Source organism: Pongo pygmaeus, chromosome 20, assembly GCF_028885625.2.
Source record: "Pongo pygmaeus isolate AG05252 chromosome 20, NHGRI_mPonPyg2-v2.0_pri, whole genome shotgun sequence".
Classification (NCBI taxonomy): Eukaryota; Metazoa; Chordata; class Mammalia; order Primates; family Hominidae; genus Pongo; species Pongo pygmaeus.
Window position 1 is genome coordinate 61,720,449 of NC_072393.2, and position 13,212 is coordinate 61,733,660.

General features: G+C 61.0%; 2 protein-coding genes and 1 long non-coding RNA gene across 6 annotated transcripts; 1 reads left to right on the forward strand and 2 right to left on the reverse strand.

Moving 5' to 3' along the window:
• Positions 1–2,538: 2,538 nt before the first annotated feature.
• On the reverse strand, positions 2,539–3,738 carry LOC129020066 (cytochrome c oxidase subunit 6B2). Its single transcript, XM_054463862.2, has 4 exons — positions 3,608–3,738; positions 3,373–3,502; positions 2,807–2,907; positions 2,539–2,715 (listed from the first exon to the last, which is right to left on the reverse strand). Exons 2-4 carry the CDS (start codon positions 3,482–3,484, stop codon positions 2,662–2,664), a joined length of 267 nt encoding a protein of 88 aa, XP_054319837.1. The 5' UTR covers positions 3,485–3,502; positions 3,608–3,738; the 3' UTR covers positions 2,539–2,661.
• Positions 3,299–11,795, forward strand: LOC129020067 (uncharacterized). The gene is made up of 6 exons (XR_008495760.2): positions 3,299–3,876; positions 6,144–7,303; positions 7,474–8,127; positions 8,336–8,965; positions 9,670–9,769; positions 9,857–11,795. It is a non-coding gene; the product is annotated as an uncharacterized LOC129020067 (long non-coding RNA).
• GARIN5B (golgi associated RAB2 interactor family member 5B) lies at positions 3,864–12,405 on the reverse strand. Of its 4 annotated transcripts, XM_054463840.2 has the most exons (11): positions 11,977–12,402; positions 11,638–11,792; positions 11,305–11,563; positions 10,067–10,091; positions 9,831–9,895; positions 9,657–9,760; positions 9,510–9,562; positions 9,350–9,426; positions 7,063–8,963; positions 4,206–4,291; positions 3,864–4,052 (listed from the first exon to the last, which is right to left on the reverse strand). In XM_054463840.2, exons 1-10 carry the CDS (start codon positions 12,124–12,126, stop codon positions 4,246–4,248), a joined length of 2,835 nt encoding a protein of 944 aa, XP_054319815.1. In that variant the 5' UTR covers positions 12,127–12,402; the 3' UTR covers positions 3,864–4,052; positions 4,206–4,245. The 4 variants fall into 4 exon arrangements, with proteins under 4 accessions (XP_054319815.1, XP_054319816.1, XP_054319817.1 ...); XM_054463841.2 differs by lacking the exons at positions 9,510–9,562; positions 10,067–10,091 and having other exon boundaries at positions 3,865–4,052; positions 9,350–9,450; positions 11,977–12,404; XM_054463842.2 differs by lacking the exons at positions 9,350–9,426; positions 10,067–10,091 and having other exon boundaries at positions 3,865–4,052; positions 11,977–12,404.
• Between the last annotated feature and the right edge of the window lie 807 nt (positions 12,406–13,212).

Here is a 13,212-nt window from a genome sequence, read left to right on the forward strand (position 1 = left end):
TCTGTCCTGTCAGTCAGTCCCACTGTCCAGCACAATATGGGGCACCAGGACTGGGCCGACATGCTGATTCGAGTGGCTCAGATTGTCCCTATGGCTAGAGACCCCACACACTGTGAAGAGCGGGGCCAGACACTGTTCTAACTACTTTATATGTTTTCACGTCGCCATCCTCCCCACAACCCTAGAAAGTGAGGTGTCATTATTATGTCATTGTTACCATATTTCAGATGAAAAGACCACAGTGCGGAGGGGCTAGGGAACTTGTCCCAGGCCACATGATTAGTACCTTCAGGGCCTAGATTGAACTCATTCTCAGAACCATTCGGGCTCTGCCACCTTCAGGATGGGAAAGGGGGAGACCCAGAGAGAGGAGGCGAAGCTGCGGCCCCTAGGAGCCAGGGGACAGTGAGCAGGGGAGGCAGAGCAGGTGGCCTTCAGGATCCATGGTCTGGAGGCTGGGAGGACGGAGGAGGTTCTGAGGGAAGAACTGCAGAGGGAGGGGAAAGTGGATGATGGAAGGATTGAAGAGATGGGGTTGGAGGAGGAGAAAGAAGAGGAAAAGGAGGAGAGAAAGAAGGGGGGAGGAGGAGGTTGAGCTAACAAGGATGCAGGTGTTCTGGGTGGGGGCGGGAATAAGTGGAGTGGCCTTGGTTTTCTCTGACCTGGGAGGTTGCTGAGACTGTGAGGCTGGCATTAGGGGTCTCAGGAGGCGGCTACTGGACACCAGGGAAAGCCAGCCGGAGCACCTGGAGGTGGTGTTCAGAGTTTGCACAGGTGACGGTCCACCAGGCTGGAGGCCAGGCCGGGCAGGTCTGCCCCTGCCCCTGGCTCAGGCATCAGTGGGGCAGTGGTGGCTGCAGAGGGGGTTGGGAGTGTCAGAATGTGCTGAGATGAGGTCTGGAAGCAGTGAAGATAGGATGATGGGAGGAGGAGGGAGGAGGAAGGAGGAAGGAGGAAGGCTGGCCAACAGGGCAAAAATGGGTTCTAGACACAGCTCTGGGGAGGTCATGAGGCCCTTGTGGCTGCACAGGTGTGGCACCCTGTGCTCGGGATGTTACCTGGGTGACCTCACTAATTTAGCTCCATTCTGTGACTCAGAGAGGGGTCCTGCCCCCGTGGTTCTGCCGGCACCTCTGTGCACTCGTCAAGGCTCTGGTGACGTTGCATGAACAGGAAGCCCTCCTGTAGCTGAGTCCACACCCTGTGCCCTCACCCCATTCTTGGGTTGTGGTCAGAGACGGAGCCAGGAGGCCAAGATCTCAGAGGTGGCGTCATCCTGGGGGATGGCCTGTCTAGGGTGTGTCCTGGGCAGCATGGAGGGCAGGCGATGGACAGGTCATCATGGGGCAGGGAGCAGGATGGAGTCAGTCCTCTGAACTCACCCAGCCCCACCTCCTCTGATAATGGGGCCCTGAGCCATCTTGGTTTGCCTTGGGGAACCTTGGGTTCACACAGGTCAAGAAGCTTGTCTAGGGTCACCCTGCAAGTTGTCATGATTAGTTGTAGTCACCTTTGAACCCAGGGGTTGAACAGGGCCTCATAGGACCGCTTCAGTCAGAGGATGGGGCTTCCCCCTCCTAAGAGCCCCTCTGGGAGGCCGATAGCTCAGGGAGTGCCCGTTGGGAAAACCAGCACCCCAGGCTGACTGGTCTCACGACTCCCTCAGCAGGACCAGGCTAGAACACTAGGGCTCTGTCAAGTGGCACTCCTTGGCCTGGGGAGAGGCAAGACTTCAAAGGGCATCTAGAACCAGAATGCGGTTCCGTGTTACTGCCAGGATGGGGAAGGAGTAAAGAATGATTCCGAGGGAGCTCTGAGCGTCCTCTGGGTGCTGGCAGTCTGGCGGGGCTCATGGGAGAAACTGCGGTGATGTGTATGGTGGGAGAGACTGACAGCGGCCTCTGCGGGGTTGGGGTGCGGGGTGAGCCTAATGCATTGGAGAACTGAGCAGCCTGCTACTCCTGGCTGTGGGTGCGGGTGCCGAAAGGGTGGACACCAGGGGACTCTGTTGGGAATAAGCTGGCTCACATGATGGGGATCTCGATGTTCTGGGAGAGGAAATGAGCCAGGTGGCAGCGGGGTCATGATGGAGAGTGGGGGAGGAAGGGATGGAGTCAGCGCTGGGTGGTACAAAGAAGACCCCTCAGGACCCGAGATGGGATGGGGAAGGAGCCTGGGGAGATGGTCCAGGCAGGAGGGGAGTGGGGAAGGACTGAGGTGAGAGGTAGGTGTGGTGATTGAGAGGCAGGAGCACCTTGGAGCCATCTGGGTGGGACAGTGTTGAGAACTGGGGACCCTGGGCTGGCTCGTAGCTGTCAACACGAGGCATCTACCTGCTGGAATGGAGAGGGAGAAGGGGGACGGGAGGCACTAGGCTTCCTATCTTAGGGCCCTGACAGCCGTCTCTACCTGATGGAGCAGCAGTCCTCCACCTGCCCCTTATCGGAAAAAGCAGTGTTAGCCCGGACACGGGCACAGGGAGGATCCCCACCACCACCACGACGCATCGCTGGCTGCGCATTAAGAAGAAACATCAGCAACAGCATAACATTATTCGCGGCTTAGACACTGGGAGGTAGGGGTGGATAACCGAGACCGGGGCTCCGCGAGACAAAAAGATGCAGGGTCACTGCATCTTCAGAGGAAGCCGCGCTCGGGCAGTCAGATTTTGCCGGCGAAAGTCCCGTTCTTGATCTGCTCGTTCCAGCTCTCCACCTGGGAAGCAGAAAGGCAGGGAGCGGGACGCCGGCTCAGCCTCGGCCTAGCCCTGCGCACGCCTGGCCCGGCGCCCCCTCTGCCGACTCACCCAGCTGCTGGGGCACAGCGAGTGGTACACGCGGAAATAGTACTCGCAAGGCTGCGTGCTCTTCCCGCGGCGGGTCCTGGTCTTGAGGCAGCGGTGGTAGTCTGTAGGGGGCGGGGGGGTCACGCGGCAAGCCACGCCCATTCCAGGACAGGACCCGCCCCTGTTCTTCGCTGCTTCGCCCCGCCTCCCTCTCCCCTCGAGGCCTCCATCCCGCCCTTCCCAGCCAGGCCCCGATCCCTACCTCCCTCACACTGCTCCTTCTAGCCAGACCCTGCCCCCACCTACCTCGCCCCGCACCTTCACGACTCGGCCCCACAACTTCCAGATCAGGCCTCTCCCCTACCAACCTCGCCCCGCCCCTCCAGGCTCAGCCCCGCCTTTTCTCTGCCAGACCCCGCCCCCACCAACCCGGCCCCGCCCCCACCAACCCGGCCCCGCCCCCACCAACCCAGACCCGCCCTGCCTCCCACCCTAACGGTCTCCGCGGGACTTAGGGTGGGGGTGCCCCTCCCTGCCTTCCCTTGTCACACCCTGCTCCCCGCATAACCTGGCTGAACAGGTCTCACCTAGGAAGTTCTGGTAACAGTTACGGGTCTGGTTCTGGTTGGGGAAGCGCGGGTCGAAGGGCGGCGTCGACCATTTCCCCTTGGGGGGCTCCTGGGCTTCCACATCCAACATCCACGAAGGAGGCAACTGCTGCGGGACGGGACGGGGACTCCGTGGGGCCGAGGGGGTGCCCTCGCTCCCACCCGTCCCCCCATCCTGACCCCCGCCACTGAACCCCACCCGTCGTGCCCTCACCAGCCTGACGTTGGCGGCCACTGAATCTGCTGTGGGATGGTCCCCGGGTGCCGCTCGCTTCTGAGTCCGCGGGGTGCGGTCCCACCCGGCTCAGGAGAAACGCAGCCCGCGGCCGGATTGGCTAGGACGCCCGAGCCCCAGCCAATGGGAGCCGTCGTGCACCGCGGGGCTGGTAGGGGCGCCCCCACCCCACCCCTTGCTCCCCCGACGCCCCCTCGGGGGCCTGCGCGCGCACACAGGCACCGAGGTGCGACTCGCCGAGTCTCAGGGTAAAGCTTTAATCTCTGCGAAGTTGGGCGGCTCCACGGGCTCGCCCCCGCCCCCCCCGCCCCCAATATATAAAGGCATATCCATAGTTCTGGTATCTACCAGACGGGGTAAATCCCCCCAAGCGGCCTTTCAACATTCCGCTTCTTACAGTCGGTGCGCACAGAACCCTGGGGGCCTGTGGGGTTAAGAGGAAAGAGCGGCGGTGGGGTCCGGGCTCCTGGGAACCCCCTCGCCCCCCCCGCCCCCTGTCCTCCCCCCGCCCTCCCCCCTCGCCCCCCTTCCCCCCGCCCCCAGGTCTAAGGCAGATCTCCAGGGTCTTAAAGGGTACCTGGCAGCGCTGGGCTCCTCTGGACAGTTTCCCACTGGGGTTAAGCCCCCGCATCCGGCCACTCGGAGTGCTGGGAGTGCTGCAGGCTGCAGGGAGAAAGCAAGCCAGAGAGAGCTTTGGGGGACAGGGTAGGGAGAGAGAGGTACCCAGGGCTTTAAGAGCTGCAGATGCCTGGCTTAGGAGAGCGTCCCCCAGGGCGGGTCTTGCTGTGTGTTTGGCCTGGGGCAGAGCCTGGCAGTAGTAAATGCACAATAAATCCGAGGCGGAATCAATGAGTCTTGGCTCTGGGGGCAGACAAGTAACTGGAATCTGGGCAGGTGGTTCCACCTCTAGATCCCTGCTAAGCTTCTCTCCCTCCTGCCTGGTTAGTATCAGGCCTGACTCAGGATTGTTCACACTGACAGCCAAATGTACGAATTAAGAATCCCAGCCAGGTGCGGTGGCTCATGCCTGTAATCCTAGCATTTTGTGGGGCAGAGGCGGGAGGATTGCTTGAGTCCAGGAGTCTGAGACTAGCCTGGACAACATGGTGAAACCCCATCTCTACAAAAAATACCAAAATTAGCCAGACGTGTTGGTGCACGCCTGTGGTTCCAGCTACTCAGGAGGCTGAGGCAGGAGAATCACCTGAGCCTGGGTAGCTTGAGGCTGCAGTGAGTTGTGATGGCATCACTGCACTTCAGCCTGGGCAACATGTGAGACCTCTTTTCTACAAAAAAATCAAAAACTTGGCAGGGCTTTTGGAGGCTGAGGCAGGAGGATCACTTGAGCCCAGGAAGATGAAGGCTGCCATGAGCCATGATCACACCACTGCACTCTAGCCTGGCAATAGAGCTCACCCCTGTAATCCCAGCACTCTGGGAAGCCGGATGGATCACCTGAGGTCAGGAGTTCGAGACTAGCCTGGCCAACATGGCGAAACCCCATCTCTAAAGAAAAAAAAGAAAAGAAACAGGGTCTCACTCTATTGCCCAGGCTGGAGTACAGTGGCACGATGGTGGGTCACTGCAGCCTTGACTTTCCAGTTCAATCCTCACACCTCAGCCTCCAGAGTAGCTGGGACCACAGGCACGTGGCACCATGCCTAGCTAACTTTTTTTTTTTTTGAGACGAGTCTCGCTCTGTTGCCCAGGCTGGAGTGCAGTGGCACGATCTCAACTCACTGCAATCCGTCGCCATGCCCGGCTAATTTTTGTATTTTTAGTAGAGATGGGATTTCACCATCTTGGCCAGGCTGGTCTTGAAATCCTGACCTCGTGATCCACCCTCCTCGGCCTCCCCAAGTGCTGGGATTACAGGCTTCAACCACCGACTTTTTTTGTTTTCATATTTTGTAGAGATGAGGTCTTGCTCTTTTGCCCAAACTTGTCACCATTTTTTAAAGTACCCCTTAAAGTGGCGTGTGGCACATTCACAATGTTGTGCAACCACCTCTACCTAGTTCCAGGGCATTTGTATCACCCACAAAGAAACCTCCAATCTGGCTGCGCACGGTGGCTCACATCTGTAATCCCAACACTTTTGGGAGGCGGAGGCGGGCAGATAACCTGAGGTCAGGAGTTCGAGACCAGCCTGGCCAACATGGTGAAACTCCATCTCCACTAAAAATACAAATTAGCCGGGCGTGGTGGTGCGCACCTATAGTCCCGGCTACTAGGCTCCTCAAGAGGCTGACAGGAGAATTGCTTGAACCCAGGAGGCAGAGTTTGCAGTGAGCTGAGATCGCGCCACTGCACTCCAGCCTGGGCGACAGAGCGAGACTCCGTCAGAAAAGAGAAGAGGAGGGGAGGGGAGGGGACCTCCAACCCATGAGTAGTCACTCCCACTTCCTCCACACTAGACCCCTGGCCTCCAATGATTCACTTTCTGTCTCTACGGGTCGGCCTGTTATGGACATTTCATGGAAATGGGGTCTTTGTGGCCTTTTCTGTCCTCCAGGTGCCCACTCTTGCCCCCTCTACATCCTCCACGCCCCAGCCAGAGGCAGCCTCTTCACACATAAATCAGTCTCCAACATTCTTCTGCTCCAAACCCTCCAGCTTGCTCAGAGTCAAAGCCAAAGTCCCGAAAATTGTCTGCCAAGTCCTCCATGATGGGTGCCCCCCCTGCTGCGCCTCTGACTGCATTTCCCACCCCGGCATCCCCGTGGTCCAGCACATGACAAACACTCCTGCCTCGGGGACTGCAGTGGCTGTTCCTTCCGCTGGGATGCTTTCCCCCCAGATGTCCTCATGGCTTCCTCCGTCCTCTCCTCCAGGTCTTCACACAAACAACCCCAGCTCAATGAGGGCTCCCTAGACCACCTGGGCTGTGGTGGGGGCTGTCCTGTGCACTGTGGGATGCTGAGCAGCGTCCCTGATCTCTACCTGCTCGAAGCCAGGAGCACATCCCACCACCACCAGCCCCACGGTCGGACACTGTATCCCCACTGCCTAGAACAATGCCTGGCACAGAGTCGGCGCTCACTATATATCAGAGTGAAAGGGGGCCGGGCGTGGTGGCTCACACCTGTAATCCCAGCACTTTGGGAGGCCGAGGCGGGCAGATCACTTGAGGTCAGGAGTTCAAGACCAGCCTGGCCAACATGGTGAAACCCTGTTTCTACTAAAAATACAAAAAATTAGCTGGGCATGGTGGCACACGCCTGTAATCCCAGCCACTCAGGATGCTGAGGCAGGAGAATTGCTTGAACCCAGGAGGCGGAGGTTGCAGTGAGCCAAGATCATACCACCACACTCCAGCCTGGGTGACAGAGTGAGACCCTGTCAAAAAAAAAAAAAGTGAAAGGAAAGAATGATCAACTTTATCTCCTAAACAGCAGAGCCCACAGTAAATGCTAGCTGCTAACCCCCACTACCTGGGCGGAAGGTTAAAGACGCCCGATTCCTCCTGTATTTCCTCTGCTTTGGTGGCCGTGTTCCTCACAGTTTCAAGTTCTAAGAGCATGGGCAAAAGAATTTCTGAAGACGACCCCACAGTGGCCAGGGGTTGCTGGGCTGGCATCCTCACAGGCTCCTGCGACACTCTCTTGGGCTGCTGGGACGCCCTGGCTGTGGCCTCCATCTTTGAGATGGGGGTCTCCGAGAGGGGCGATGGCAGTAAGTCCTCCCACTGTGAGGTGGGCAGGGGGATAGGCGCCTGGGAGATTCCTTCCCTCTTCAGACTGGCAGAGGTGGGCTTGGAGCGAAAGGGCACCTTGGGTGGCCCCTCGGGGTCCCAGGGTGGCTCCTTCATCTCGCCCCATTGCCGCTTGCCCTCCTTCACCCAGGTGTACGACTCTGGCTGCTCTCTGACCACCACTGGCCTCCCCTCCAGTGAGGACAGCTGGCCTGGGCGGGAGGGCATGGAAGCTATCATTGAAGTGGCAGACGCCTGCGAAGTCGCCAACAGCCAGGAGGGAAGTGAGACCAAAGCGGGTTTCGAGCGCTGCTCTTTGGAGTTGGCCATGATCGTGAGCTTGGCGAGGGTGAGCGCTTCCACAGAGAAGGGCCTGCTGTGCTCCCGGGAGGGGCCCTCGACGGCCAGCTCCTTCGTCTTGACCCATCTCTTCCGCTGCTGCAACTCCTTGGATCTCACACCAGGCAGGTCCAGGGACCTCTCTTCAAGCTTCGCCCAGTGGGCCCAGTCCTCCAACTTCCCCTGGCCCCTGAAGGCCTCCAGGGTCACCTCCTCGGTTTGGCTAATCAGGATGTCCTTGGACTCCTTCTTGGTCACGCTGAAGGGCGACTCCGGGGACTTAGCCTGAGTTGTCATCTCCACCACGTCTGTCTCCTGGGTGTGCACGGTCACCGCCGGCTCCAGTTTCCCTCCAGACTGGCTTCTCTCCAGCACGGCTCTTCCAGGAATTCCTGTTGGCAACACGTCAAAATTGCCAGGGAGCTTCCCCCGTGAGGCAGGCGGGCCCAGCGCCATCTGGTATTGGGTAGGTGAGGTTGGCAGAGCCTTCTGGGATGGGGCAGGGAGGAGCAGAGATTTCCTCTTTGAAGCAGTGGGGGACACAGCCTTCTGGGGAATGGTAGGTACAGATGGGGCCTTCTGAGATGGGGAAGGGGTATTCTGGGGTGGGGCAGGTATGGCTGAGGCCTTTCGGGGAGGAGATGATGCAGCTGAGGCCTTCTGGGATGGAGCAGGTATGCCTGGGGCCTTCCGGGATGGAGCTGATGCAGCTGAGGCCTTCCGGGATGGAGCAGGTACAGCTGGGGCCTTCCGGGATGGAGCAGGTACGGCTGGGGCCTTCCGGGATGGAGCAGGTACGGCTGGGGCCTTCCGGGATGGAGCAGGTATGGCTGGGGCCTTCCGGGATGGAGCAGGTATGGCTGGGGCCTTCTGGGATGGAGCAGGTATGGCTGGGGTCTTCTGGGATGGAGCAGGTACAGCTGGGAGCTTCTGGGACTGGTCAACGAGGAATGGTGCCTTACAAGATGTGACAGGGCCAGATGGGGCCTTCTGGCAGGGTGGTGGCCCCGGCCCCTGGTGGGAGCCCATAGGCCCGGCCTTTTCCCTGCCCCTGGGGATGGAAGAGTAGGGTGTGGAGAGGCAGGCAGCTGGGGGATAGGGAGCCAGGCCGGAGGCAGCAGACGACAAAGTGCTGCCCTCAGAGTCCACAAGGTCTTCCATGTCCTGATGCCACAGGCATGGGTCCAGGGAGCTGCAGGAGCCCAGGAAGAAGCAATCAGGGCTGTCAGCTGAGACATAGTGTGACGGGCTCTCAACCACATGTCCCTGGCCTGTGGCCTCATCAGATGCAGATGTGCAGGCCTGTAGGTGGACAGAGGGGAGAAGATGCATGATCAGGATGCATGGAGACCCCAGACCCGGGAGGGCAGACCCCTGCCCCCTCCTCCCTCAGACTCAGGAGTCCAGGCTCCAGCCCCTCCTCCCTCAGACTCAGGAGTCCAGGCTCCAGCCCCTCCTCCCTCAGACTCAGGAGTCCAGGCCCCCCACCCCTCCTCCCTCAGACCCAGGAGTCCAGGCCCCCCCACCCCTCCTCCCTCAGACCCAGGAGTCCAGATCCCAGTCTCTCCTCCCTCAGACCCAGGAGTACAGGCCCCTCATCCCTCCTCCCTCAGACCCAGGGGTCCAGGCATCCAGCCCCTCCTCCCTCAGCTCCGGGGCCTGGGCCCTGCCCCGGGTATAAGGCTGGCCTTTGGGGAGGACTGTGTCTGGTTGGCAGTGCTGGAAATGATGCTGAAGATGGTCCAGATAGTGACGCTGGTCTTCTCTGGATGGGGGAGCAGTCTGAGCCCTTTGGGGCAGGAACCAGAGCCACACAGTGTGGCAGGGGGTGGGGTGGGTTGACCTTACCAGACAAGCGGATTTGGGTGTGAGTTCTGTCGGGGTAGGGGTCTGAGTGGGACCTGCAGGAGCAATACCGTGGCACTTTGGTGGCATCTGGGCTGGGGTCTCCCGCCTTCTCCCACCCACCCACCGGCAACAAGACCCCACGCCCACTTCTTTTCTGCAGGTTTCTTCCTGACGTCGGCATGCTCCAGCTGTGACCAGATGAGGGACACGGAGTCGCCCACAGCCTGAGACCTGAAACTGCGCTTGAGCGCCTGGAGTGGGTGAGGAAGGGACGGTTAGACGGGGGCAGCCCCTTGGGCCCACACCGCCCCGCCGGCTCACCTTGGCCTTCCTCTGTCTCTGAGCAGCCACCGTCTTATAAGGAAAGTTGTGCTCAGCAGCCCTGACTGGGAAGAGAGGAGACATCCTGGGTCACGGACCCCAGGGGAGGGCACGAGGACCTACCCCAGGAGCTTGTGGAGGGCCCCACCAAGGAAGGGGGAAGAGCCAAAGGGTGCAGCTCTGTCCCTGCGAGGGGGAGAACCCAGAGGTCCTGAAGAACAGCAGGGCCTGCTCACCTGCATGTCTGCTGATGGGCTGGTCCTGCAGAGATAGAGGGAGGCAGGAGGGGCCCGGGCTTCCACATCTCCATCACCTACCCAGTCAGAGGCCTAGGCCCCCTCCTGCTCCCAGGACCTGACGATCCAGCTCCTCCTCCCTCAGACCCAGGAGTCCAGGCCCCCAGCCCCTCCTCCCTCAGACCCAGGAGTCCAGAGCCCCAGCCTCTCCTCCCTTGACTCAGGGGTCCAGGCCTCAGTCCCTCCTCCCTCAGACCCAGGAGTCCCCCAGCCCCTCCTCCCTCAGACCCAGGAGTCCCCCAGCCCCTCCTCCCTCAGACCCAGGAGTTCAGACTGCCAGCCCTCTACCCTCAGACCCAGAAGTCCAGGGCCCCTAGCTCCTTCTCCCTCAGACCCAGGAGTCCAGATCCCCAGCCCCTCCTCCCTCAGACCCAGGAGTCCAAGGCCCCAGGCCTTCCTCCCTCGACTCAGGGGTCCAGGCCCCCAGCCCCTCCTCCCTCGACTCAGGAGTCCAGGCCCCAGCCCCTCCTCCCTCAGACCCAGGAGTCCAGGCCCCCAGCCTCTCCTCCCTCAGACCCTGGAGCCCAGGCCCCCAGCTCCTCCTCCCTCAGACCCAGGAGTCCAGGCCCCCAGCCCCTCCTCCCTCGGACCCAGGAGTCCAGGCCCTCAGCTCCTCCTCCCTCAGACCCGGGAGTCCAGGCCCCCAGCTCCTCCTCCCTCGACTCAGGGGTCCAGGCCCCCAGCTCCTCCTCCCTCAGACCCGGGAGTCCAGGCCCCCAGCTCCTCCTCCCTCGACTCAGGGGTCCAGGCCCCCACCTCCTCCTCCCTCGACTCAGGGGTCCAGGCCCCCAGCCCCTCCTCCCTCGACTCAGGAGTCCAGGCCCCCAGCTCCTCCTCCCTCAGACCCAGGAGTCCAGGCCCCCAGCTCCTCCTCCCTCAGACCCAGGAGTCCAGGCCCCCAGCTCCTCCTCCCTCAGACCCAGGGGTCCAGGCCCCCAGCTCCTCCTCCCTCAACTCAGGGGTCCAGGCCCCCAGCTCCTCCTCCCTCGACTCAGGGGTCCAGGCCCCCAGCTCCTCCTCCCTCGACTCAGGGGTCCAGGCCCCCAGCTCCTCCTCCCTCGACTCAGGGGTCCAGGACCCCGGCCTAGACTTTGGGCTCTTGGTCCCAGTCCCCTCTGGATCTGGCCGGAGGGTTCCCGGGACCTGCCATGCCCTGGTCTGTGGAGCTGGCATCCCACCTGCAGGTGCCAGGTGGAGGCAGGCGCTTCGGCCAGCGGCACATCCAGGGGGGCCGTGCGCATGGTCCTGGGGGTCCAGGTGGCAGCTGGCTCCTCAAGCAGGTTGATGAGGCGGACCCAGCAGTGGAACAGGAAGCCCACCTCCTTGTCGGGGGCATCCAGGGCCAGGTAGTACTGACGGCCCGAGACCAGGCGCAGCTTCAGGCGCCAGGCAGAGAGGTCATGGACGCAGAGGTGGACGAGGTCCAGGGGGAGCATCCTGGGAGAGGGGGAGGGGAGCGTCTAGAGCAGGAGGGGTGGAGGGGGCGGCCGAGGGGTTGGGGGATGCGGCACCTGGTCAGCACGAGGCCTGAGCAGTCCCTGTCCTCGGCGGGCTGGCCGATCAGCAAGATGTCAGGCAACACCAGGCCTGGCAGGGAGGCGGCCACGCCCATGGCCAGCCGGTTGGTTCTGTGATTCACGAACACCGGGCCCCCTTGATGGGTCACCTGGGGCAGCCAGGGAGAGAGGGCTGGGACCACTCCTTCCTCCAGCAGCCACAGCCTGAGCCTCCCTCCTGATCGTCCCCCACACAGGGACTGGTAAATCCCATTCCCTCTCAAGATCCCCCAGCATGGGAGGCCTTGCTTCCCCTCTGTCCCTCTCAGCCCCGGGGCACTGGGAACTGCAGACCTGAACAAAGTTACTCTCGAACATGGGCAGCGGACGGAGGGGCAGGTACTCGCCCTTCTGGAGGGTCTTTTGCAGCTCCCCCAGAACGGGGACCCACTTCGGCGTGCCCTGGAGCGGCTCAAGGCACCTCCTGTTTCGAAGCCAGATCATGGTGGCTGTGGTGGATGGGTACTGGTTTAGGGACCCAGAACCCAGGCGTGCAGGCCTCCCAGCCCCGGTCCACCAGCCTTGACCCCCGGGGCTTCACGGGTGCCTGGAGCTCAGCGTTACAGAGCGTGGAGATGCCCCAGGCTGGGAGACTCGGGCCTCTGCCATGGCCCTGCCAGGGTGGACAGCAGGGGTCTGGGGGAGGAGCCTCTGGTGGAGGGGCTTTGTGACCTCATCGGACGCACAGGGGCCTCTTCCAGGAACTCTCCGGGGACTGTGGGCTCTCTTCTCCTCCAGGGATACAGCCTGGAGTTTTTTTTGTTTTTTGTTTTCTGAGATGGAATTTCACTCTTGTTGCCCAGGCAGTGAGCTTAGATTGTGGCATTGCACTCCAGCCTAGGCAACAGAGTGAGACTCCATCTCAAAAACAAACAAACAAACAGCCCTATGCAGTGCGGGGCCCCAGGCGAGGCTCAGACCCTGCCTCCACAGAGGCAAGATCACCCAGACAGCCCTGTGAAGGCAGTGTCTGAGCCTCGCCTGGGGCCCCGCACTGCATAGGGCTGTTTGTGGCGTGATCTCGGCTCACCGCAACCCCCACCTCCTAGGTTCCAGCGATTCTCCTGCCTCAGCCTTCCGAGTAGCTGGATTGTATTTTTAGTAGAGACAGGGTTTCTCCATGTTGGTCAGGCTGGCCTTGAACTCCCGACCTCAAGTGATCCACCCGCCTCAGCCTCCCAAAGTGCTGGGGTTACAGGCGTGAGCCACCGCACCCGGCCAGCCTGGAGTCTTGAGGGCTATGATGGGTGAATCGAAACTCCGGGCCCAGGATGGGCACCTCCAACCCCAGACTCAAACTAGTGACAACACGGGGCCCCTAGTGACGGGGAAGTCTGTCTGGGTTATTGTAAAGGGAAAAGTAACTAAAGCATTTGAATTATCATCCCTACTCTGCCATTGACCCTTCTCTAGGCCCTGGGTAAGACCCAAATCCTTACTGAACCTGTTTTTCCATATCTCATGTGTGTGCCTGCGGCAAGGATTCCTCAACACCGACTTGCAAAGAGAGCTTTGGGAAAGAGCCAGACA

Excerpts from the sequence above, each read along its gene's own strand:
- GARIN5B (XM_054463840.2), bottom strand. The coding sequence starts at position 12,126 with ATGATCTGGCTTCGAAACAGGAGGTGCCTTGAGCCGCTCCAGGGCACG. Across the intron at positions 9,563-9,656 it reads AAGAAACCTGCAGAAAAGAA|GTCCCACTCAGACCCCTACC; the intron begins GTGGGCGTGGGG and ends TTGCTCCTGCAG. Across the intron at positions 9,427-9,509 it reads CACCCAAATCCGCTTGTCTG|AGAAGACCAGCGTCACTATC; the intron begins GTAAGGTCAACC and ends TCCCCCATCCAG.
- LOC129020066 (XM_054463862.2), bottom strand. The coding sequence starts at position 3,484 with ATGTTGGATGTGGAAGCCCAGGAGCCCCCCAAGGGGAAATGGTCGACG. Across the intron at positions 2,908-3,372 it reads CTGTTACCAGAACTTCCTAG|ACTACCACCGCTGCCTCAAG; the intron begins GTGAGACCTGTT and ends CGCCCCCTACAG. Across the intron at positions 2,716-2,806 it reads CGCTGTGCCCCAGCAGCTGG|GTGGAGAGCTGGAACGAGCA; the intron begins GTGAGTCGGCAG and ends TCTGCTTCCCAG.